Source organism: Calliopsis andreniformis, chromosome 1, assembly GCF_051401765.1.
Source record: "Calliopsis andreniformis isolate RMS-2024a chromosome 1, iyCalAndr_principal, whole genome shotgun sequence".
NCBI classification, from domain to species: domain Eukaryota; kingdom Metazoa; phylum Arthropoda; class Insecta; order Hymenoptera; family Andrenidae; genus Calliopsis; species Calliopsis andreniformis.
Genome location: NC_135062.1, coordinates 9,836,176 through 9,859,119, shown reverse-complemented (window position 1 = coordinate 9,859,119; position 22,944 = coordinate 9,836,176). Strand labels below are relative to the sequence as shown.

At 35.7% G+C, this 22,944-nt stretch overlaps 4 protein-coding genes across 6 annotated transcripts; all 4 read left to right on the top strand.

Moving 5' to 3' along the window:
* The first annotated feature begins 1,223 nt into the window (after positions 1 to 1,223).
* Positions 1,224 to 9,110, top strand: LOC143182281 (fatty-acid amide hydrolase 2-A-like). 2 transcript variants are annotated; one of them, XM_076383203.1, is made up of 11 exons: positions 1,224 to 1,287; positions 2,289 to 2,468; positions 3,178 to 3,397; positions 5,681 to 5,898; positions 5,967 to 6,078; positions 6,468 to 6,625; positions 6,715 to 6,852; positions 6,944 to 7,039; positions 7,315 to 7,482; positions 7,585 to 7,767; positions 8,293 to 9,110. In XM_076383203.1, the coding sequence occupies exons 1-11, from the start codon at positions 1,228 to 1,230 to the stop codon at positions 8,398 to 8,400; spliced, it is 1,641 nt and encodes a 546-aa protein (XP_076239318.1). In that variant the 5' UTR covers positions 1,224 to 1,227; the 3' UTR covers positions 8,401 to 9,110. The 2 variants fall into 2 exon arrangements, with proteins under 2 accessions (XP_076239318.1, XP_076239327.1); XM_076383212.1 differs by lacking the exon at positions 8,293 to 9,110 and having other exon boundaries at positions 7,595 to 7,751.
* A 437-nt stretch (positions 9,111 to 9,547) lies between these two features.
* On the top strand, positions 9,548 to 16,228 carry LOC143182290 (fatty-acid amide hydrolase 2-B-like). 2 transcript variants are annotated; one of them, XM_076383231.1, is made up of 10 exons: positions 9,548 to 9,719; positions 12,993 to 13,168; positions 13,252 to 13,471; positions 13,654 to 13,871; positions 14,383 to 14,494; positions 14,587 to 14,885; positions 15,012 to 15,110; positions 15,191 to 15,358; positions 15,658 to 15,840; positions 15,920 to 16,228. In XM_076383231.1, the coding sequence occupies exons 2-10, from the start codon at positions 13,001 to 13,003 to the stop codon at positions 16,010 to 16,012; spliced, it is 1,560 nt and encodes a 519-aa protein (XP_076239346.1). In that variant the 5' UTR covers positions 9,548 to 9,719; positions 12,993 to 13,000; the 3' UTR covers positions 16,013 to 16,228. The 2 variants fall into 2 exon arrangements, with proteins under 2 accessions (XP_076239346.1, XP_076239341.1); XM_076383226.1 differs by lacking the exon at positions 9,548 to 9,719 and adding an exon at positions 12,063 to 12,581.
* A 150-nt stretch (positions 16,229 to 16,378) lies between these two features.
* LOC143182303 (fatty-acid amide hydrolase 2-like) lies at positions 16,379 to 19,929 on the top strand. Its single transcript, XM_076383244.1, has 10 exons — positions 16,379 to 17,038; positions 17,345 to 17,517; positions 17,658 to 17,877; positions 18,042 to 18,259; positions 18,334 to 18,445; positions 18,545 to 18,843; positions 18,912 to 19,010; positions 19,127 to 19,294; positions 19,356 to 19,538; positions 19,610 to 19,929. Exons 2-10 carry the CDS (start codon positions 17,350 to 17,352, stop codon positions 19,700 to 19,702), a joined length of 1,560 nt encoding a protein of 519 aa, XP_076239359.1. The 5' UTR covers positions 16,379 to 17,038; positions 17,345 to 17,349; the 3' UTR covers positions 19,703 to 19,929.
* Positions 19,930 to 20,279: 350 nt separating this feature from the next.
* Positions 20,280 to 22,920, top strand: LOC143182805 (fatty-acid amide hydrolase 2-B-like). The gene is made up of 10 exons (XM_076384047.1): positions 20,280 to 20,319; positions 20,579 to 20,751; positions 20,833 to 21,052; positions 21,240 to 21,457; positions 21,573 to 21,684; positions 21,766 to 22,064; positions 22,137 to 22,235; positions 22,308 to 22,475; positions 22,530 to 22,742; positions 22,828 to 22,920. The coding sequence occupies exons 1-10, from the start codon at positions 20,280 to 20,282 to the stop codon at positions 22,918 to 22,920; spliced, it is 1,635 nt and encodes a 544-aa protein (XP_076240162.1).
* The last annotated feature ends 24 nt before the right edge of the window (positions 22,921 to 22,944 follow it).

Below are 22,944 nucleotides of genomic sequence, written 5' to 3'. Positions count from 1 at the left end.
TCAAATGGGAGCAATTATGAATATCTATCAGAACCTTCAAACCTTCAGTTCTTCACATCTCATGCTAAGGGTCAATAGTTAAGGGGTCAGTCGAAATACCACTCGACAAGATTAAAGAAGACAAGATCGAGGATCTCTTTTCCCATCCAGATTCCTCGATCGCTCGGAGTAATGTCCCGCTCCAGATTAGAAAGAAAAGGAAGCTGGGGCGGTCCCAGAGCCATCGGCGATCGAATTCGACGAATAGTAAATATCGAGTGTCCATAATAACCGGTTGATTATTAATCGGCTCGTTCCCAGAAGGTCGTCAACGGTTTCACGAAACGCCCCACCATCGCTATTTTTCGTTTAAGTATGCTGGCCGCGTGTCGGGGCCGCTTAGTGCATGCCGTGACCACTCGAAATGACGCACTGATATCGAACAGAAAGGCTCGATAGATCGTGATCGTGTGACACCCTCCCGCTGGGATCAACCCTTCGCCCATTCTCGTGAAGATGACAGAGAAAGATAAGGGATTTGCATGCTGCCAGTGACTAGAAACAGAACAGTGATCCACGCTGAGATTTTGGGGTAGAGAGACTGGTGCAATAGAAGAACAGGAGATTCGAAGGACCTTTTTTTATGAATCGTGGATAGTAGTAGACTGAAAGAAAGGTTTAGATAAAAATCAGTAGAAGAAAGATTGAAGCCTCAGGAAAGCCTTTTAGAGGGTATAAGGATTCAGTGGTTCGAAATTGAAATCTAAAGTGACAAAAGCTGGAGGTATCTCTCAAAACAGGACCATTTAGCTACACAGCGATAAAAATACTTATATAAAAATAGAAAGTTATACTCATCGTGTAAGAAATTTAGGCAGAAATGGTAGACTCGTAAAAATCTTTTTATGGTCTTCAAAAATCTGCAATTTGCACACTCTCCCACGAGTCCCAGTGCGTCGAACGCTAAAGAACGTCACTGTAGTTCTGAAACCGCAGGACACTGTGCATCGATAACGCAACACGAGACGATGATAAGAGGAGTACATCGGGGCATCATACATGAATAATAACATTCATTTCTCTCGCCACAACAAGATATTAATTAATACCGTGTCTTTGAGATATTTGATGACGTAACAACAACACAACAATCCAATTTCGTAATTTTCGACTGGAAAAACTCGAACCAAAGATCGTGGTACCTACTGACTATTAAATTGATACCGGTTATTCAAGAAAGGCATAAACATGGAACTTCTATTGTGCGCGTTGCCATTGTTGTTCTCCAAATTCCTGATCACTCGATGGGTGAGTCATTATGGACCAACAATTTAATTTAATCTTGCAAAATTAAACATTTTAAATATTTAAGAACTCAAGACTTCAACAATTTTTTTAATTTAAGATTATATTCAAGGATTTGAAAATTTTTAAATTTAAAAATTATATCCAAGAATTTGAAAATTGAAAAATTTAAGAATTATATTCAAGAATTTGAAAATTTAAAAATTTGAAAATTATATTCAAGAATTTAAAAATTTAAGAATAATATTCAAGAATTTGAAAATTTAAAAATTTGAAAATTATATTCAAGAATTTGAAAATTTAAAAATTTGAAAATTATATTCAAGAATTTATAAATTTAAAAATTTTTAAATTGAGAGTCTGAATATACAATATCTGTAAAATAAATTTCGATAAACATTTTGGAAGCGTCTAGAGCATGTTGACTGAGAACTTCTAACAAGAGCTAATTAGAAGGCGAATCTTGCGATGTTCTCAGCGCGAAGGCAAAGACTGACGCACTCGTTCCTTTTAACAATGTCAAGTGGATGGTTCAGCATCTTTAGCGATGTTAAATCGAACTTTCTCGTGGTGCTCGAGAAACTCATACATACTTTTCTGAACATCAGACTCTAACAAGTAAAAAGCATTAGTAGATGACGACAGTTCTCTAGCTATATTTCTGAACTTGCAATTCCATTGAACTTACGATAAAAAACAGCAGAAATACTGTGTACGACGAATCTCCATAAATCATAATTTAAAAAATGATTTATTGATCATAATTAGTTCGCCAAATTAGTCACGATCTTTCCTGGTATATTCACCGAGGAACCACATTTCAATCGATCACCTACAACCTTTGCCTCGACCTTGCTCCACCTTTAATCTTAACTAAATTAACTCGTATTAACCTTGCGAATGGGCCCTCATGAATCGTCGAAGAATCCATGCGACACTTTTTATTACGCGACCTTTTATTATAATATTATTATTATATTTCTTCCTGGTATTGTTCGTTGCAGGAAACGATGGTGTTAATCATTCAAAAGGTGCTCAAGTTCGTCTTGTTTTTATTATCATGCTTGTTAACACCGTTCTTGAAGCTGCAATGCTTCCGGAAACGAAAGCGCCTACCACCGATCACTAATCGTTTGCTGCTAATCTCTGCTAGCGAAATTGCACGACGGATTCGAAGAAAACAGGTAAACTAATATAAATTCAAATTTCAGTATTTTGGGACTTAATACTGTGGGACGCATTTAGAGGCTTAAAGTGTGCTAAAGCCAGAAAATATTAGCATTCCTTTACGCCATTTAGCTCGAAAGAGAAGATCACTGATTTGCTGCAACAATAAGATAACTAAAAAATAACTGTTTTTGAGTTACTATTTAATAAACAGCAACTGTTTCTGAGTTACTAGTAGATTGCAGATTTTTACGAATTTATAAAAACTTGAAATCTGTGTGAAAGTGCATACAATATTCAAAAATATAGAAGATATAAAAAACACAGTGCAAATTGTATCTAATAAGTATTTAAAAGATAAAGCTTAATATTCATGCTTAATCTTTTAACTGTATTCATAAGAATATGAAGTTGCATAAAAATCTGAAGTCCAGTTATTAGCACAATAAAACCAGTTCTTGCGTAAAATGAAATTATAGCCTTATTCCTTGAAAAACTGATTTTTTACTTGCTGCAGCAAATGAGCGATATGAATTTAATACAACTTTTACCTTGATATATCTCAAACTAAACAGCTTAAAACGTAATAATTTTTACCATAAAAACCATACAAAAATTTGACGCGTGGAACATATAAAAAAGTGGACTTAAGATACTCTGGCTTTGGGGTTCAAAAGCGTTGCAGTTTTCTGAATTTATTTTTTAATGGTATCCTTTTGATAATAGCTCAGCAGCGAAGAAATCGTGCGAGTGTATATAGACAGATGCAAGGTTGTGAATCCGATAGTGAACGCGATAGTAGAGTCGAGGTTCGACGCTGCCATTCAAGAGGCACGCAAGGTGGATGACTTTTTAACGTGGACCACGAAGACGGAAGAGGAACTGGAGCGCGACGTGCCTTTGCTGGGCGTCCCCATGACTGTTAAGGAGAGTATAGCTGTCAAAGGTTCGTTCAACTTTGCTTTCGTCTTGAAACGTTTTCCCACGATAATAACAACCCTAGCAGAATTGAAGAAAGTTTAATAATAGGAGTAAAATGCAAAGGAAACAAGAAACCTTCTAAACCGAAACGAAAGTCGTTTTAGGTATTAAATGCATACTTAGAATATTCATTTGGAGATGTAGACAGGTATATATTACTGTAACATAAATCATCCATAAATCTGTGGTTATAAAGCAGAACAACCTATGTCAAGTTTCCAAAAAATTCAAATCAAAATCTTAATTGAGATCTGGAATACAGAATGTATATTTTGAGAAAGAAGAAAGGGTGTTAAAAGAATCTTTTTACTTAAAAATAAGAGCGCAAGAAACACATTAAACAGCAGTATCTCGAAAACAAGTGATTTAGTTCATTTTGCTGTACACAGAAATCATGTAACTAATTCTCCAATTCCTGATTAATAAAAATGCATAGCTATTAGCAATTTGTAGTACTGTATCCATTATTTATGACTACATTATGCATTACGTAGGCTTAATAATTGTTAATTTTCCTACGATTTTCTAGCCCATAAATTTAATAATCTTAAACTACTTTATTAGTTCTGAAAAGAATCATGCATTCAAGGTTCAAGAGAAACTATTCAGATCATCCATTATGTGGGCAAGAGTTTCTTGTAAACATAATTCACCGGAAGGCGGTTTGAACAGTAGTACCTGAGGTCTCCAGATAAATATTCCTTTCAAATTCCGATCCTCGGTGGCGAAAATGGAATTCAAAATTATGGTAAACTATTCATCCTTGCAAGATCGTTGATCGAGGAAACAGTCGATTATGACAGGTCTTTAAGTGATCCTTGGTTTCTCGTTAAACGTTCCTCTGCATCGAGCCGTAAAAATGTGAAGCGAAAAAGGAACGTGGAAAGTATGCGGGATAGAATGTCACATTGCTGAGCTTGATTACGGTGGCGCAAATCACCTACGCACTGCGATTCAAATAAAAAAAGGTATCCCGTAAACCGAGAAACCGGTTTTGCATCGGTATTAGCTCGAATAGGTTCAAGGTCCGCTGCAACCACTATGGGTAGTCGTGGATAACTTATGCGCAACTGTTAGATTGACGTTAATGGGATTTTTGGATCGAAGGGAAATTAAATTACTCAGACGCTCAAAAATCTCGGAGTTTTAAAACGCTCGTAGGATTGATATAGCTTGAAGTTATAGGAGATGCTTAAAAGAGGCACGAAAGAGCTCAGAAGACGTCAAAATGACCTCAGAAGAGCTGAAGTATTCACATGTTCTCTAAAAATTGAAATATATGGAAACACTTCGAAGAGTTCAAAAGCATGTATTGGTATACTAGGCAAGCTGAGACCAGGATACAGTGTAAAGCTTATGTGTTTAGGTCTTAAGTTTGCTTGGTATACCTACAGATTGTTTACAACAGCTTAAAAAAATTAAAACGCTTGGAGATATTCTAAAAGCACTCAAAATCAGTCAGAAGGAATTCAAACGTTTTAAAAGAGCTCAGAAGTATTTAGATGGCTCAAAACTGTCAAAAAAAATTAAAATATCCTAGAGATATCTGAAGAGAACTCAGAATTAGTAAAAAGGAATTCAAACGTTTTAGAAGAGCTCTGAAGATTCAAAGATCTCAAGCTTGCTCAAAAATTAAAATACCTAAGAATACCTCGAGATACTAAAAAGCCCTTAAGTGGTCCAAACATTTCAAAAGTAGTCAAAATATTCAAACGTTTCGAACCTGCTAAAAAGATTGAAATACCTCGGAATACATCAAGAAGCTCAAAAGCACTAAGATGTCTCGAACATCTAAAAAGGAGTCAAAAGACTCAAATATCTCAAACCTATTCAAAAACTGTAACACCTTGCTATACTTCAAAGAGTTCAAAACCACTCAAGTTTATCAGAATTTTTAGAAAGTATCAGAAATCTGAAGCAAAAGGAAAAAACAAGAAACTCATCATCTAAAAAGAGCTCAAAAAGACTCTCAATGCAAGGGCAATCGACAATTCAAGAGAATAACAAATACTTCCTCACTTCCTAATTCTCATTTTCGTAAATTCTGTCTTTTCCTCGATCACCGCTGAGGATCCAAGCATTATTCAACCACGATGAATAATTTATACTCATAATATAACTTTTACCATACATTTTTCGTCATTTGCAACTTCCTTCTACGCAAATCGAATTTATAAATAATTAGCTTAAAAACAGAGCTCCGGGCAATTAATTCATCAGGTTATTAAAAACACCTGTCCTCTTTCAGGAATGTCTTACTCCGTCGGAGTGAAGAGGAAGGTCCTGGAAAAAGCTCCAGAAGATGCTGACGTTGTGAGCATGATTCGTGAAGCAGGTGCGATAATTCTGCTCGTGAGCAACACACCAGAGCTCTGCCTGTTCTGGGAGAGTACAAACAAAGTGACTGGCATCACATGGAATCCCTACGACACGAGAAGAGTCGCTGGCGGTTCCTCGGGTGGGGAGGTTCGTTTTTCGAAACAATTTTAATCGATTCAAGAAAAAGCGTGGATCCTAAATCACCTTTTTTTCAGGCGGCACTTTTGGCCTCTGCAGCATCCGTGGCGAGCCTTTCTTCTGACGTAGGAGGTTCAGCAAGGTTCCCAGCACTGTTCTGCGGGATTTTTGGCCACAAACCCACAGCCTGTGAGCGTCTTTTATTGAATATTTAATGATTGTCGTAGCTCACTGGGACAAGAATCGATTTATCATGTTCTGTTTTCTGTGTTTTTAGATAGGTTCAAAGGAACCGTGGACTTTTGCTTTTAAAATTATTGCTTTCCCTACGCGATAGTACATAAATAATCTAAAGAGACAAATAAGAATTAATCCTGTTTTTATCATGTCAGAGGTACCATTGATTTTCTGCAACAGTGACGCAATTCCAAATTTTGTAGCTCTTAAATTATTAGTACAGAAAAAGTCGGTTTTGCATTGAATGCTAATAATATATTGCTTTAAAAAAAAACTATTTTAAAAGAGCTAAAAATTATTCTAACTTGGTACAAAAATATAAAAAGTAATTAATATTGCAGGTATGGTGTCTTGCAAGGGTCATAAACCATCATCCACTGACGAAAAATGGACTCAGAACTTCACCATCGGCACGATGACCAGGTACGCTGAGGATCTTTCCCTGATGATGAAGATAATATCGCAGACGGAGGAAGCTCGTCGTAGTTTTACTCAGAAGGTTACAATTAATGCGCGTCTTTTAATATCTTGTTATGCTCTGAATTCCTCAAACCAGGAAGTATATGAAAATTTTGATTATCTTTGAAGGTGTCGCTGAAGGATATGCAATTTTTTTATATGGAGGAGTGTTGTGGAATAACGAATTCCGTCAAAGGGGAGATGAAGGAAGCCATGAACAAGCTGAGGAAGCATATAGAGACCACGTATGGTCACAATGTGCAAAAGGTTGTAATAGTTTTATAAAACTAAACAAAAGTATACAAATACGAAACAGAAGATTATGTAAAATTCTATGTATAATTTGTATGTTATTTAGGCTCAATTAACTGACATGAAGTTTGCTTTTGATACGTCCGCGCATCTTTTACTGGAAATGGACGTCGATGGAATTACTGACGAAGTCAAAGCCGCGGTATGCAGTCTTTAATTATTATACTGCAATTTCATAATTTTAAAACGCAGTTAAAGAAACAGAACTTAAATAAAAATTTGCTACATCTTTTAAATATTACAATTTGCACTCTATTTTTCGAATTTTCTGTGTTTTTGAATGCTGTATGCAGACTAATTTTTTACAGATATCGAATTTTCCTAAATGAATAAAAATACGCAGTCTTTGTTTGACTTAAAAGCAAATAAAAATAGATGGAAGTATTAGACAGTTAATAATATTTAATAATTTCACAGGGTAAAGGCAAAATCTTTCTGGAGCTTTTGAAATTCAACTTCTGCGCATCACGACACACATTTCCCACGCTTGGATATGGCCTCCTGAAATGGATATTCGATACGTTCCTGAAGAGATACCGCGGCAAATTTCATGAAAAGAAGATTTCTTTGAAGAAACAGTTCGAGGTATGTTCTGTAGGTTCTAAAGTTAAAAAAAAGAAGTGTGAAATTTGGAAGATCTTAGTGGCCTATATTTATAATAATAAACTATTCTTTTCTTCAATACAGGATGTTCTAGGTGACAATGGTGTTCTGATTTATCCCTCGTTCGTGTCAGCAGCACATTACCCATATGAATCACTCGTTAAAGTTGGGAATTTTTCGTACATGATGATCTACAATGTGCTTGGATTGCCAGTGACACAGTGTCCTATGGGATTAAATCGTGACGGATTGCCTGTTGGTCTACAGGTAGTTCATTTTATATTTCCTAGAAAACTATTTGATAGGCTATTTGATAGACTCATGTTTGTGATACTAGCTCATTCAAAAGGACCTAAATATATGTTTACTTGCGTCTAAATTAGACTCAAAATTGTGCTCAAATCGAGCATAAAATTCTACTAAAAATCTTCTCAAAGTTGCCTCAAAGTCTTGCTTGAATTGAGCTCAAAATCCTGCTCTTATTAAGTTCAAAATTCCGCTCAAATTAGGCTCAAAGTTCTGTTCAAATTAGATTCAAAATCCTGTTCTGTTCAAAATTCAATTAGACTTAAACTTGCGCCCAAATTTTACTTAAAATTCTGCTCAAATTAGGCTCATAAATATACTGAAACTAGTTCCAAACATGAGCTCAAAATATCACAAGGACTTCGCTCTTGTACTACAAAACTTGCTCAAACTATATTAAAAACTCTTCTCTAAGTTTAACTAGGCTCAAAACACAATCAATTTGAGTCCAAATTAATACTAAATCATAAATTCTCTTTTTTGCAGATCGTGGCAAACCCAGGCAACGATCATCTAACCATCGCAGTGGCCCAAGAAATCCAGAGAGCCTTTGGTGGTTGGCAACAACCACCGACCGCCAAACTAGCAGTATAAGATTTTAATATTTCACTTTAGAAATTGAAACGACATCTCGTACCTCCAATGACGCAAAACCAGTGATAGTATTGTTTACTTTTTCGGCAAAAATTGTGCCTGCATTCAATCACGTAAATTCGAACAGTCTGAATGAATCACGACAAAAAAGTAGACTGTTAACTCGTTGCTCAAAGAACAACCAGGGTATTCGTAAATGGAGCTGCTAGTGTACTGCTCTATGACAGTGCATTGGCAAAGTAACTTTAAATGGGAGAAAGTATAATTGATATGTGTATACTTTCTGATTAAATGTCGAACCGCAAGAGATGGCACAGAATATTGCAATTGTTCAAATATTAAGTTGCAATGCTCTGAGAAGACTAGTAAAATTCGGAAAACGATGTGTGGAATTAGTCACTAATGAAACGACTAGTAGATAAAATCCCGATAGATAGTGATATTATTTAAGTTAGACTCGCAACTTATAGTATGTATGTACTATTCAATTAAAATAGCGTAAGTCAATAGATGACTATTTATTCCATTCTAGTTTTATAATATTTGTAAATGTAAATTATCTGCGAATTCTTGAAGAATATCTGCAAGGAATAAATTATCATACTTTTGTACGAAATTACCTCATTTATAATTGAAGCGTCTTTTCTACGTAGGCAATAATAGTATTATTTTATTTTTGCAAATAAATACACGTTGTCTGTTGAACTCGAAAATAACAGTTTTTTTAATTTCCTACGAGAAACCAGTTCTTCTCTTGTCCTTATATTCTACATTTTTATTCTAAATCTGTCATTAAATATTCAAATTATATCCAAAGAAGCATTATGATAATAATGCACAATCCATTCTCGAAATTCTCGTTAATATTCTCTCTAAAATGTACCCCATAATGCACTTTATCTATTAAGAGATTCTGAAATCCCCAAAACCGATAATACTATTAACGATAAAAAGCTTGTAGCTACCTTTATTATCTCCATCAAGATACCTGCATCTCAATTGGCCAGCGAAAGCTGGTCCACCCTCTGGAACGTAAATGCAATCAAATGCGTTCCTACGATTTGGCTCGAGGCGATTGCGCCTCGTGACGTCTTTTCAGTGAGTTCTGAGAGTCCGCGGACGAAGGAAGTCTCGAAGAGGGATCAGTGGTCAAATATCGATTAAAAATTCGCGAATAATTTCTAACTAGATTTAGTTACGGTGGCTGAAGTCACTGTACGAAGGTGGTGATATCAATGCGTGGTTCAGTGAAGCGCCTTAAAAATTAAAATCTTTCAGCGATTTGGTTTAATTGAAAGAAGAAGACTGTGAAAACAAAGGTAAAGTCCAGTATGTTAACTCAAAAGTGCATTCTTCATTCTAAAATATGGAACGGAATTTTCTAGAGGAACTTCTTGAAAATAGAAGAAAATTCTTGAAAACTGATTTTTGGGAATACTTTTATGAGTGAAAAGTTTTGATGATGTCGAGTTGAATGTTTTTTCGATGCTTTTTTGTGATTCTTTTTACCTTGTGAGTTAGGTTCTGTAGAATATATAATTGAAATATTATTTCCTTTTTTAATTTTGGTGAGTATTAAACGACTCATTCACAGGTCAAAGTGATTAACTTCACTTTTTGAATTTTTTAAAATTTCAGTGCCAAAACACTTGATCACTTGATGGATACTTGATTTTTTATGTTTAAAATAAACATAAATATCTTTGTTTTCTGGCACTAATCCATTTGGCAATTGAGCAGCTCGATTATAAGCGTGTTATTATTAAAAAGTGTGATAACACTCTAAGTTCTGATACCACTTATTCTTTTTAAAATTTTAATTTTCAAGTGGAATCGTTTTTTCTTTCTGCTATCTGTTAATAAAACATCAACCTTTGAATGCTTCCTGTACGTAATAGTTTCATTTATGCCATTATTCAACAGTGTTCATTCGTAACACTGTTGCAGAATTGATAAACATGACGATTCCTAGTTCATTACACAATAAGTGACTTATCAATGACCATCATTCATAACTTCGATGCTTTAAATATTTACTCCTGCAAGCAATATTGCGTAAGGATGTGTAACAATAGATCTAACAATAGATAGAGATTGCAATTTGATTGTTTATTTTCATTGACTTCATTCATCAATTCCACTATTTTTGAGACCTGCTGAAAACAGGCGTGCCTTGATGAAGTATTGTGATTATCATGGAATAAATCTGAATCGATGAATACTGAAGCGTCGGACAATATTCGTTTTACGTAACACTGATAAAACCTATGCAAAGAGGTTCACCAAAATATGTACCCAAAGCCCCTCCACATGTGGAGTCGCTCGTTCCAACAATTGAAGAATAAATATTGACTTTCGGTATGGCATTCGTTTGCAATCGATTCGACTGAATTGTTGAGATAATCGCTGCACTTAGCGTTCTTTAGACGAAGTTTCACTTTCTGAAACAGATCTACGCGATTTCCTTTGTAACGATTCTTCGTAAACGATAATAATAATTTTGGAGAATTTTCTTTTATTATTTACTATCGATTTAAACAGAAAAGGTTTGGTGAAATCTTTCAATGAATCAAAGAAAAGAGGCTCATAAAGTTCCATTTACTTAGATGAAAATGATTTCTATTTTAACACTTTCACTATCAAGTGTCTAACGCGAGAAGCTTCCTTATCTACTTCCACAAAAAGAGAGAAAAGTATAAGATAACTAAATTGAATGTTGACATAAGGAGCCACGCGAGCAGCCTCAAAGTCACGCAAACGCGACAGCGGTCGATAGCCCGTGGCGGATAAAGTCACGTATAGTAACTCTAATTAATAATAATGAGAGCTAAACAGCAACATATGAGGAGCCCACGAGAGAAAAGAGGAATGTCAAACTTCAGACTTTATCAGAAAACGAGAATTTTCGACATGTTTCAGTTCCATGTCTTCTCATGTGTGAAACTAGAACATCACTTTATTCTTCATTTTATTCTGCATTAATTACAAGTATTAGTACTCGTAATATGTAACACAGTAAACTCTGAAAAATGAAAACTATTCCAACAATATTATATCAAAAAAGGGGGAATGTTAGAAGAAAATTGATTTTATCTTAGTGTTTTCGTTTTTTAGCTTTTGGTCCAGACAGCTTTTTAGCTTTCCTCATGGGCCCTTCATATTTGGACCCTAGTGTAATTTTAACTTCTAAGCTTTGTACTTTGAATGAATATGAGAGAATGAAAAATCTGTTTAATAGAATATTAGACAAAATATAACTCATAAAGGAGATATTAAATATAAAGAAAAAGAATGTTAGAACACTGTACAGTACATAGTAAAGAAGAAATGCATCAACTAAGTTATTATACATCGTATTCCTGTTATAACTTCTGAATAAAGCTCCTAACGACCTTTGGAATGCACTGGAAGTTTGATCGTAAACATTTGGGACACCTGAATATGCATTTAAAAAAAAATTCAAATATATGCCAAGAATGTAACACTTAGGTACACTCAATGATGCATACATGAATCGTAATACGTTTTTAATACAAAGATATGAAAGGATGAAAAAGAATTTTTTATTATTTCCCAGCACATGTTAAAGAGGAAAAAAAATGATTCTATTTCAAAATAAAAAATTGTATATTATACTATACTATACAGTAATACAATACATGTTTGCCATTCCTTGCACAGTTACTCGAACCATATAGCTTAGAAATCAAAATTATCCGAGCGTCCATATATTAATAGCAGTCACTGTATGTATAGTAACAGCGACCCTGAAAGTGAAAAGCATTCTGCCTCGCTGAAGTCAGAGTACAGGGTGGCAGTGGACCCCCAACGACGATCAACCGAACTCCTTCGATTTCACGAATCGTGATACGAAAGTTAATTATCCTGGCGCTACGAAGTGGCTAGATATATCTGAACTCGTGTAAATAAATGATACTCTTCGTTCGATGTTTCGATTCAAAAACATCGCTGAAATTCACGTCACGAACGCGAAACTAATTCGAGCGATCGTTCTATGCAGACCGTGTCTAAAGATATCCACGAACGCGTGATTCGAATGAGCGTTATGCAGCCATCGATTTGTGGCTTCGATCGCGAGATGATTGCGGGATGCGCTCATTAAACGAGCCATTGGGCGCGTTTCTTACGACGCTGTGGTCATCTAAATTGCTCTAGAGCAGGTAACGGAGAAACTGGTGAATTTCGAAGCGCGGGGCGAAGTATGTGCTCGAAGTGGGTTAATGAGTAGTAATCATTGGTAGGAGTTGCGTATGCGAAGCATAGGTAAAATTGTCCAGCCACGCTTTCTTAACACTGATTTTGTGGGGGGCCAACGTTTGCCAATGATCTCCACCTGGAGAACTGATAGATAATATGATGATAAATGAGAGAAATATGTATTTAGAAAAATTGAGAAGATAATAATTGATATTTGAGGCTTTTGATGGAGTACTAATTCACACTTGAGGCTGAAAAGTCTAGGAGCAATTCTAAAACAAGAATCTCCTTTGCAACACCTACACATATTTTTAATAGATAAACATATTACTTCGATAATATATTACTTTCTCTTCGTCTTTTATTTCTGACAGCAGAGAAAATGATCCTGCTCAACTTCTGCATTGTGCTGCTGCATTTTATGCACTTCATCCTTCGACCTCTCTACTCTCTCATTTACTTCAGGAAACCACAAAATATACCTCCCATCAAGAATCCTTTACTAAAATTGAGCGCTGTCACGTTGGCCAAAAAGATCAGGCAGGGTGAAGTAAGTAGATATCTCGTGTGATTAAAAAGAGTCCAGTGATTCTTCAAGTATATTAATTTATAAATTTGCTTCGCTGGGAACAGCTTTCTAGTCAGACCGTCGTGGAAGCTTACATCGAGCGAATCAAGGAAGTGAATCCTTTCATAAATGCTGTAGTCGAGGATAGGTTTGAAGCAGCAGTAAACGAAGCTAAACTCTGTGACCAGAAACTGAAGACAGGAGACGTTAATGTTTTACTGCTGGAAAGGGAGAAACCACTTTATGGAGTGCCAGTTACCATAAAAGAGAGCTGCTCCCTTAAAGGTAAGAGATCTCTGCGAGAAAGGAGTTTAACGATAAGAAAAAGTTGTAGCTAGGTGGACAAGGAAATAAGAAAGGAGTTAAATAAACTGCAGGGAAACTGCTAGTTTAAAAACACTAAAGTCTGAAACTAGCTTCTCACTTGGAAAGCTTCTATAATTAGAAAAGTGTGTTTGTCCTATCAGGTATGAGCTACACTGGAGGCACACTGGCAAGAAGAGGAATGAAGGCATCAGAAGATGGAGCAGCAGTAGAGATGCTGAAGAATGCTGGAGCTATTCCCCTTTGTGTTACCAACACTTCTGAGCTGTGTACAGCAATTCACACCGCCAATCCTCTTTTTGGGAAAACGTGCAATCCGTATGATCGAAGGAAATCGCCTGGAGGATCATCAGGTGGCGAGGTATTTAGATATCTACGAAGAAAACAATTCTATAGTCATCTAATCAAATGTCTAATTTTGTACAATATTTAAATAAGTTAAAGTACTCTTGGTAAGCAAATTTTGAATGTCAAAAGTCTAAGAATCCTGAGCTTGTAGTAGTAACTACTTGTCTTGATGACACGGCTAGTAAGGTAATATGATAGCAAAGCAAATAAGATAGCAAAACATCTTGGAGTAAGTTTTTCATATTTCTGACGTAATGTGATTCCTAACATGTTAATTTCTTCGTTAAAAGGTTTTAGAAAACACCGCAGAATTCATTTCGTGAGATTGAAAATTTTTAACAGCAACGTTTTCTTAGAAATGCAAGCTTGTATAATGAAGAAAATGAAAGATTTCATTAGAAAATCCACAAGATATGCTGTATATTAAGAATTTCCATTATCAGAAATGGACAATAAATTACCTGCATATTTTCACCTGCCACCACCTGATAGTCTTGTCTAGAGAAACACTTTCTCTTTTTCAGGGCGCGCTGCTTGGTGCAGGTGCATCCATCCTTGGAATTGGTTCAGATTTAATAGGGTCCGTAAGAATACCATGTCTTTTTAATGGTGTTTTTGGTCACAAACCTACTCCAGGTGACACAGCCATTTTCTACAAATTTAAGCTACTTCTCCTAACACAGATATTAATCTAACCACCTCCCATGGATATTCAATTTTAATTACAGGCATCATTTCCATCAAAGGACATTTTCCCACATCCAACGACCCCACTTTCCAAACATTCCTGACGATAGGACCAATGGCGAGGTCCATGGATGATCTTTGCTTGGCTATGAAAGTACTGACAACCAATTCAGAGAAAAATTTAAGGCTGGACGACTCTGTGAACCTGAAGAAACTTCGAGTCTTTTACTTGGAGAATTTCGACAGCCTTTTCGGTGTAAGGTCAACCACGCAGGACATAAGAAGGAAAATTAAAGAAGCTACGAAATATCTGGCAGAGAACGGTGCACATGTGGAACAGGTAATGCTTTCACGGAGAAATGTACATATTTGAAAGTTCAGATGCTAAATGAATAGAAATTCTGAACATAATTTCACGTTCCATTTCTGATGAAGATTTCTATACTCAAAAGGCTTTATGTTGCAGCTATCCCAGGAGTGGGTGAGCAACATGTTCTTCATACTAATGACCCTCTGCGGTGGAGTGAATCTTCCTTGCCTGTTTTTAAACCCTGAGCATTCTGAAGTAAACACTTTCAGCGTCATTCAAAATTCGTACAAAAAACATAATTCACACCTGTTATCTAATTATAAATGTTTCTCCAGACGAAGAAGACAGCAGTATGCGAGTTCATCAAGTCAGTGTTTGGCCTATCGCAATACACGCAGACACTCACGTTTGTGGAGCTGCTTAAGGACACACACGCATTGATGTCCCTTTCTAGCTTAGAACATTATAAGAACGTTCGAGAGGATCTACGTCAAAGAGTCAATGTATGGGACAATAACAATACTCTATTAATAGACGCAATCCATGTTTATGATCTATTGTTTTAATTGTTGGATACTAATTTGTTTTTCTTTAGGTTTTTATGATCAGAGAATATACTTTAATTCTTTTTAGTCGTCAATAAATAAATAAATTAAAGGAATAATAATAGAATGATATCAACAATAAATTAGTTAAAGGATTAATGTAAACTTAAAAAATAAGAAAAAGCAATTTTGTACCGTTTTTGTTATTTTTAGATTATAGGAGGATTATAAATAAACTAACACTATTTTGCTTACAGAGTCTACTCAGAGATGATGCAGTGATCATATGTCCCACTTATCCAGAAGCTGCTCCCTTCCCCCAATTGGGCTTGTTCCAGTACGACTGCAGTGTATACTCTGGATTCGCAAATTTGATGCAGTTGCCATCAACCCATGTACCAATGGGATTAAATGACAATGGGCTACCAATTGGATTTCAGGTACTAATACATTTAAATATCACGTATCTTGCAGAGTTAATCGTCACTAACTTACACTTTGTCAAAAATCATGCTACAGGTCATGGCTGCTTCCTATCAAGATCATATTTGCCTAACAGTGGCAAAGGAGCTAGAAAAAGCGTATGGCGGTTGGGTACCACCTCCTAGCTGAGTCAATATTATTATTCATTGTGATAACTATACAATTAAATTATGCTGTCTACTGAATGTAAATATTTTCTCGTAACAAAGTGGAGAACAAATTTTATTTATTTATAATCACTGGTGTATCTACTACTCAATATATTTTTATACGTATAAATTGCATCGCACGTGCAGGAGCATACGATATGGATAATGATACTTGATTAAACAAATAAAAACTTGATTCCTTGTTCTATTATTAATTTTAAATGCGCAACTTTGTAAGATTCAGATAACTAAGCGATTAACTTTATTATGTAAGCACTCGTGTACGGTAATATCATGTCTACTGTTATTTTTAATATCAATTTCATTTGGTTTCAAGTAACACGATATCAAAGTAATTACGACCAAGGACACTTATTTTTAGTTACTTTTATTATAATTGATAGGGAAGAGTAGGCTTTATAGGTATTCACGATTAAATGAACTTTTTTGAGGGAAAATGCAACGTTATCTAATATTCACGTTCCTGATGCCCGTAGGACAAATGCAAATCCTTGCTAATCAGCGTTTTCCCTCCCGTGAAATCACGATGACTGCGTTAAAAAGTATCTTGAGTTGCACTTTCTTGGCAGTGAAATCGGGCAGTTTGCAAGCAGCCGCCGCGAAGAAAAGAGAAATACCGTGCAATGGAGAAGACACCGATGCTTGGGCACAGAGATTGTTCTCAGCGTTAGTATAGTGGAATTTATAATTACTATAATTATTGTAAGTGATATGCACTTTAATTGTGAGTCTCTTTCATTCGTGACTTGAGAAAGCTTAAATTTAATTTTAAAAACAAAAAAAAAAAAGAAGAAAAAAAGCAAATTTGATAAGTGATTTCTCATTTTAATCTCACGTAATCAGCGTTGTGACATACTTCGACTTTCACTTAATTCTAAAGTGCATTTACTTTCAAGATATGAGAACCAATTTTATCAAAATAGATAAAAGGAGTAACAACAAAATACACGTGGCTATAACGAGAGATTATTTAGTTACACATGTGGTAAGATTTGTGATCTCGATATTTCTGTTATTCGTAATATCATCACAACCGCAAAGTTTTTCTTATGTTTGTTCAGAAATATATGGAAATAAAGCATGTCGTGTAACCGGTTATTATGATCAGCTAATAAGAAACAATTGCAATAAACAAATAATAGAATAAGTCACTCATGCTGTGAATGATATCAGAAGACACAGAAAGGACAATTCTATTTATAACGAAGCTAATTAATCAAATAAAAAGTGGATAATTCTTTCGTGTATATTACACAAGTTTCCAAGAGTCTGTTATTTTTATATTTTACAGCGAAAATGATCCTGGCCCATGTGATCATGCAATGTATGCACCTGATGCACTTCATTCTTCGCCACATCTACGATTTAATTTACCGCAAAAAATTTGTACCCATATTACCGATTGAATTCTCCATACTCAAGCTAAGCGCTACCACATTAGCCAAGAAGATCAGGCTAAGAGAAGTAAGTAGAGTAGAATCCATGTATATAAACAAATGTTTAGCCTGTGTCTGATTAACTGAACCCTAACTGAGATCTTCATTTTTTAAATTGGGTTAATTCTTCAAGCCTACTAATTTGTGACTTTTCCTCTCTGGGGACAGATCTCGTGCGAGAAAGTAGTGGAAGCGTATATCGATCGCATTAGGGAAATAAATTTCTACATATATGCAGTAGTAGAAGATAGATTCAAAGAAGCAATCAGCGAAGCTAGACTTTACGACGCCAAACTGAGGGCAGGGGAAGTGACTGCTGCAGAGCTGGAGAAGGAGAAACCACTCTATGGGGTGCCAATTACTGTCAAAGAAAGCTGCAGTGTAGAAGGTTAGTTATTCTCGCTAAAAACAGGTTCACATGTCTCCATTCCTTTCATTCTCTTCTCTTCTCTCTTGCTAATCCTTTCTCCCATCTTTCAAGTTCCTTGTCGACCGTCTAAGGGAGACAGGAAGACTGACCCCCAATTAGGAAGAAATTCTTGATTTTGTTAGGCTTGAGCTACACTGGAGGCACTCTGGCAAGAAAAGGGATGAAAGCTTCAGAGGATGGGGCAGCAGTAGAAATACTGAAGAACGCTGGTGCTATTCCTGTATGCGTCACCAACACCCCTGAACTCTGCTCGTCGTTTCAGACTACAAATTTTCTTTTCGGTACGACACTGAATCCATACGATAGAACAAAAACGTCAGGAGGATCTTCAGGTGGTGAGGTGATGATCGAATCATCTTGGAATCTTCAAAATTAGTACTCAACAGTTGATCTTATTTTTTCTTCTAAAATCAGGGTGCGTTAATAGCGGCAGGAGCATCCATTCTTGGACTTGGCTCTGATTTTCTTGGCTCCATAAAAGTTCCTAGTCTCTTCAATGGTATCTTCGGTCATAAACCTAGTCCAGGTGACTCAGATCAATTCTTCTTGTTATACTTGATAATTCTGATATCAATTCATTTCAGTATATTCTTCTAATACCAAATATCTGGAATTGCGCTTGCAGGGGTCGTCTCTGTGAAAGGGCATCTTCCCATGTCCCCAGACCCTATTTTTCCGAAATTCATTGCAATCGGACCAATGGCGAGGTACGCAGAAGATCTCCACTTGGCTATGAAAGTACTCAGCTCCAAATGCGAGAAGCCCTTACGATTGGACGACCCTGTTGATCTCAGAAAGCTCAGAGTTTTTTACATGGAGAATTTCGACAGCGTCTTCGGTGTGTGGGACACTACGAAGGACATAAGGCAGACGATTAAAGATGGCGTTGGTCACTTAAAGAAGAATGGAGCAACCGTGAAAGAAGTAAGAATTTCTTCGATAAGCGCACTTGTTTTCATCTTGAAGGAATTATTAACTTATTTCTTCTTCAGTTGTCGCAAGACTGGATCAACAGTTTATTCTGCATAATGATGACTCTTTTTGGTAATGTAAGTCTGCCGAACCTACTCATGGATCCTGAGCATCCTGAAGTAAGTATTATGTAGCATGTATCAAGCCTAGTTGCTAATGTAGTAGACTTTTGAATAAGTTCTCCAAAGTGATAGGTGTACACAAAGAAAACTAAGTTTCATAAATTCGTTTCCAGAAAAAGAAAAATCCAATTCTTGAGTTCATCAAAGCAATATTTGGTCGGTCTCAGCATACACTGTCTCTCATCATTATGGAGCTGGTTCAATGTTCAAACAAATATATTTCACCTTCCACGGTGAAATATTATGCCAATGTTAGAGAGGAACTGCATCAAAAATTCAATGTATGAAACACACATTTCATAGTAGATACAGAGAACCTTTTATACCTTCATTTGTTTATAGGATCTATTAAGAGACGATGGAGTACTGATATGTCCCACTTATCCTCAACCAGCTCCATTTCCAGAATTAGTTGTTTTTCAGTGTGATTATGGTATGTATGGTGGTGTCGCCAATTTGTTACATTTACCATCGACTCATGTGCCAATGGGATTGAATGCTGTTGGACTACCAGTTGGATTTCAGGTATTTCATTCATTGTAAATAGTATACTTATTGTAATTCACTAATTGTAAGTGTACATAATTATGCTGCAGGTAATTGCTGGACTTTATCAGGATCGTCTTTGCTTGGCTGTAGCGAAAGAGCTGGAGAAAGCGTTTGGCGGTTGGACACCTCCTTCAAAATGATCCTCTGTGCTTTGTCTTAGATGAACTTAGATGAATTCCTTAGATGAATTATAATCCTCTAATTAGAATATAATATTTATTTATTGTGTATGAATATCATATTTAACGTGTGAATATCATATTTTTTCATAAGTATATGCACTTTATTTACTGTAATTTTCACTATTAGTGAAGATACATACTCATCATTTTAAAAAATATGCAACAATAAATCGCACGCATAATGAAGTTAATTTTCTTAAATAATTCAGAATTAAATCCTCCAATGAAGTTGTATATGACTCAAAAAACCTTCATAGTTTATAATGTAATTTAATGTCTATGCTTTTAATGACCATAAATGACAAATACATACTAAATGTTAACGTAAAGTTTTCAATGCAAATACCGTTTTTCTGGAATTGTATTTGCATTAATAAACATGCTTGAGAGTTTTCTGCTACACTTGGTTTAAAACTTTCGTAGCTTAAAGAACTTACTGACAAGAAAAGCAAACAATTATCAGTGGAAAATTTATTAAAAATTATCAAGAATTCAGGTGAAAACTACATAGGTGAATATAGGTGAAAACTATAAAATGGAGATACCTATGTCTGACCCACCTAAGCAGTTCCAATGTGAGTATAACAGAATCTTAATCAAGGTTATATTTTTATACAATTTTGGTAGAATTTATCTTAATAGCCTAAACGATGGTTCCAGCGTGGTCGATAGATGACACCAGAATAGTTTTCAATTTAAATTGTTATAAATAAAATTAACTCTGTAATTTGCTAATACAATTTCATACGATAATGTCCATCATTTTTAAGAACTAGTATAAATATAACTCAGAAATACTTCATTGACTTCAAAAAATGATATTTCCTGTAACAGGGAAAATGATCATACCCAATCTAGTAATTCTGTTCTTGCACGTACTGCTCGTAATCGTTCGGCCATTTTATCATTTGATTTACCTCAGAAGACCAACAAATTTACCGCCAATTAAGAATCATCTACTAAAACTAAGCGTAACCACGTTAGCTAGGATGATTAGAAACAAAGAAGTAAGTTGTATATCATCGTTCCATTAAAATCTTCATATTACAAGGAAATCCTAGTTTGTAACTTCACTCCATTGGAAAAAGATTTCCAGTCAAGCAGTGGTGGAAGCTTACATCGAGCGTATCAAGGAAGTGAATCCTTTTATAAACGCAGTAGTGGAAGACAGGTTTGAAGAAGCCCTAAACGATGCAAAAATCTGCGACGAGAAGCTGCAAACAGAAGAAGTCACTGCTGCAATGTTAGAACAAGAAAAACCACTTTATGGAATACCATTTACTGTCAAAGAAACCTGTTCCCTTAAAGGTAAAATGATTCAATTAAAAGCAGATTCAAAAGAAAACTTCACTGAGGTTTAGAGCATAAGAAAAAAATGAAGTAACAACGAAAAGACAAAAAATTATCAATCTGAAGATATTGAAGTTTGAACTTCCCCTTAATAAAATTGAATACTTTACATAATAATCGGCAGTAAAATTTTTTGTTGCCTCAGGGCTGAGCTGTACTGGAGGTGCAGTTGCGAGGAGGGGAATGAAGTCTTCAGAAGATGGAGCAGCTGTAGAATTAATTAAGAACGCTGGAGCTATTCCTCTGTGTGTTAGCAACATTCCAGAAATGTGTGCATCTTATCATACTGAGAACTTCCTCTTTGGCGCGACAAAAAATCCATATGATAGAAGAAGAACGCCAGGAGGATCTTCAGGTGGTGAGGTAACAGTGGAGTCCTCAATGGCCATTCTGCATTACCAAAGATTTAATTAAAAAATCTTGTGGTCACGACAACTGCTTGACTTTAAAGGTCTTATTCTTCTTTTTTTTAAATCAGGGTGCGTTGATAGCTTCAGGAGCATCTATTCTTGGAATTGCTTCTGACCTCGGCGGTTCCATAAGGGTACCAAGTCTTTTCAATGGTATTTGTGGTCATAAACCTAGTCCAGGTGATTGATTAAGTCGTTTCTTCTCGACATCTTTGAAAACATAATTCTTCTGACAGCGAAGATTTGCTACTTCGTTTGCAGGTATTATTCCCATCCAGGGACATTTTCCCGCATCTGATGATCCTAATTTCGTTAACATATTTAACATTGGACCAATGGCCAGGTACATGGAAGATCTTCATTTAGCTGTGAAAATAATGACTTCCAGGTCAGAGAAGAATTTAGGTTTGGACGAGCCTGTCGACGTAAAGACAGTCAGGGTCTTCTTCATTGACAATTTTAAAAGTTTCTGTGGCATAAGAAAACCGAAATCTGAAATAAGGTTGGCGATCAAGAAGGCTGTGCGACACCTCGCACAGAACGGAGCACGAGTGCGCAAAGTAATAATTTTACGATAAAATCGATGTATCTGTTTCAAGCTAAAACTAATAACTGGCTAATCTTTTTTTCAGTTGACGCAAGACTGGGTGTGTAACATGGTAAATACGCAAATAGCTCTTTTCGAAGATGTGTCTGGACCTTCATTGCTTTTAGACTCCAAAGACCCTAAGGTAATAAGACTGTTCTTATATTCATTCAAGTGAGCCATTTCTCAATAAATTAATCACTACATTTTTCTGTAGAGAGAAAAGAACCCCTTGCTTGAATTTATCAAAGCAATATTTGGCCTATCTGAGCACATCTTGACGCTCACCTTTCTGGAGGCAGTTAGATATATACACGCTCTAGCACCCAAGTCTGCTTTGAAACACAATGTTAAAATTGGGAAGGATATTCGTGAAAAACTTCACGTACGACACATTTAATCTAATTATTACTCTTTATAATTTGTAATTTACTTATAGACCTTTATTCATATACTAATGTATTTGCAGGATCTATTGAAGGAGGATGGAGTATTAATATGTCCTAGTTATCCCATAACAGCACCCATTCCACAATTATGTTTCTATCAGACTGATTGCGGTGTTTATTCTGCCCTTGCAAATCTAATGCAACTGCCATCAACACATGTTCCAGTAGGATTAAACAATAAAGGACTGCCAATTGGATTTCAGGTATTTGTTAATCAGATAGATCATCTACTGTAGATGTTCTCAATTATTTGAGATTTATAGTTACGTACATGAAATAATATTATAGGTACTTGCTGCAACCGATCAAGATCGTCTTTGTCTAGCAGTTGCAAAAGAATTAGAAAAAGAGTTCGGTGGTTGGGTACCTCCGCCCAGTTAAATTACTGCCATTATTAATTATGTT

Excerpts from the sequence above, each read along its gene's own strand:
- LOC143182290 (XM_076383231.1), top strand. The coding sequence starts at position 13,001 with ATGATCCTGCTCAACTTCTGCATTGTGCTGCTGCATTTTATGCACTTC. Across the intron at positions 14,495-14,586 it reads TGGTCACAAACCTACTCCAG|GCATCATTTCCATCAAAGGA; the intron begins GTGACACAGCCA and ends TTTTAATTACAG. Across the intron at positions 15,841-15,919 it reads GGCTACCAATTGGATTTCAG|GTCATGGCTGCTTCCTATCA; the intron begins GTACTAATACAT and ends ATCATGCTACAG.
- LOC143182281 (XM_076383203.1), top strand. The coding sequence starts at position 1,228 with ATGGAACTTCTATTGTGCGCGTTGCCATTGTTGTTCTCCAAATTCCTG. Across the intron at positions 2,469-3,177 it reads GACGGATTCGAAGAAAACAG|CTCAGCAGCGAAGAAATCGT; the intron begins GTAAACTAATAT and ends TTTTGATAATAG. Across the intron at positions 6,079-6,467 it reads TGGCCACAAACCCACAGCCT|GTATGGTGTCTTGCAAGGGT; the intron begins GTGAGCGTCTTT and ends TTAATATTGCAG.
- LOC143182805 (XM_076384047.1), top strand. The coding sequence starts at position 20,280 with ATGGAGATACCTATGTCTGACCCACCTAAGCAGTTCCAAT. Across the intron at positions 22,476-22,529 it reads ATATTCGTGAAAAACTTCAC|ACCTTTATTCATATACTAAT; the intron begins GTACGACACATT and ends ATTTACTTATAG. Across the intron at positions 22,743-22,827 it reads GACTGCCAATTGGATTTCAG|GTACTTGCTGCAACCGATCA; the intron begins GTATTTGTTAAT and ends ATAATATTATAG.
- LOC143182303 (XM_076383244.1), top strand. The coding sequence starts at position 17,350 with ATGATCCTGGCCCATGTGATCATGCAATGTATGCACCTGATGCACTTC. Across the intron at positions 19,011-19,126 it reads TGGATCCTGAGCATCCTGAA|AAAAAGAAAAATCCAATTCT; the intron begins GTAAGTATTATG and ends ATTCGTTTCCAG. Across the intron at positions 19,539-19,609 it reads GACTACCAGTTGGATTTCAG|GTAATTGCTGGACTTTATCA; the intron begins GTATTTCATTCA and ends ATTATGCTGCAG.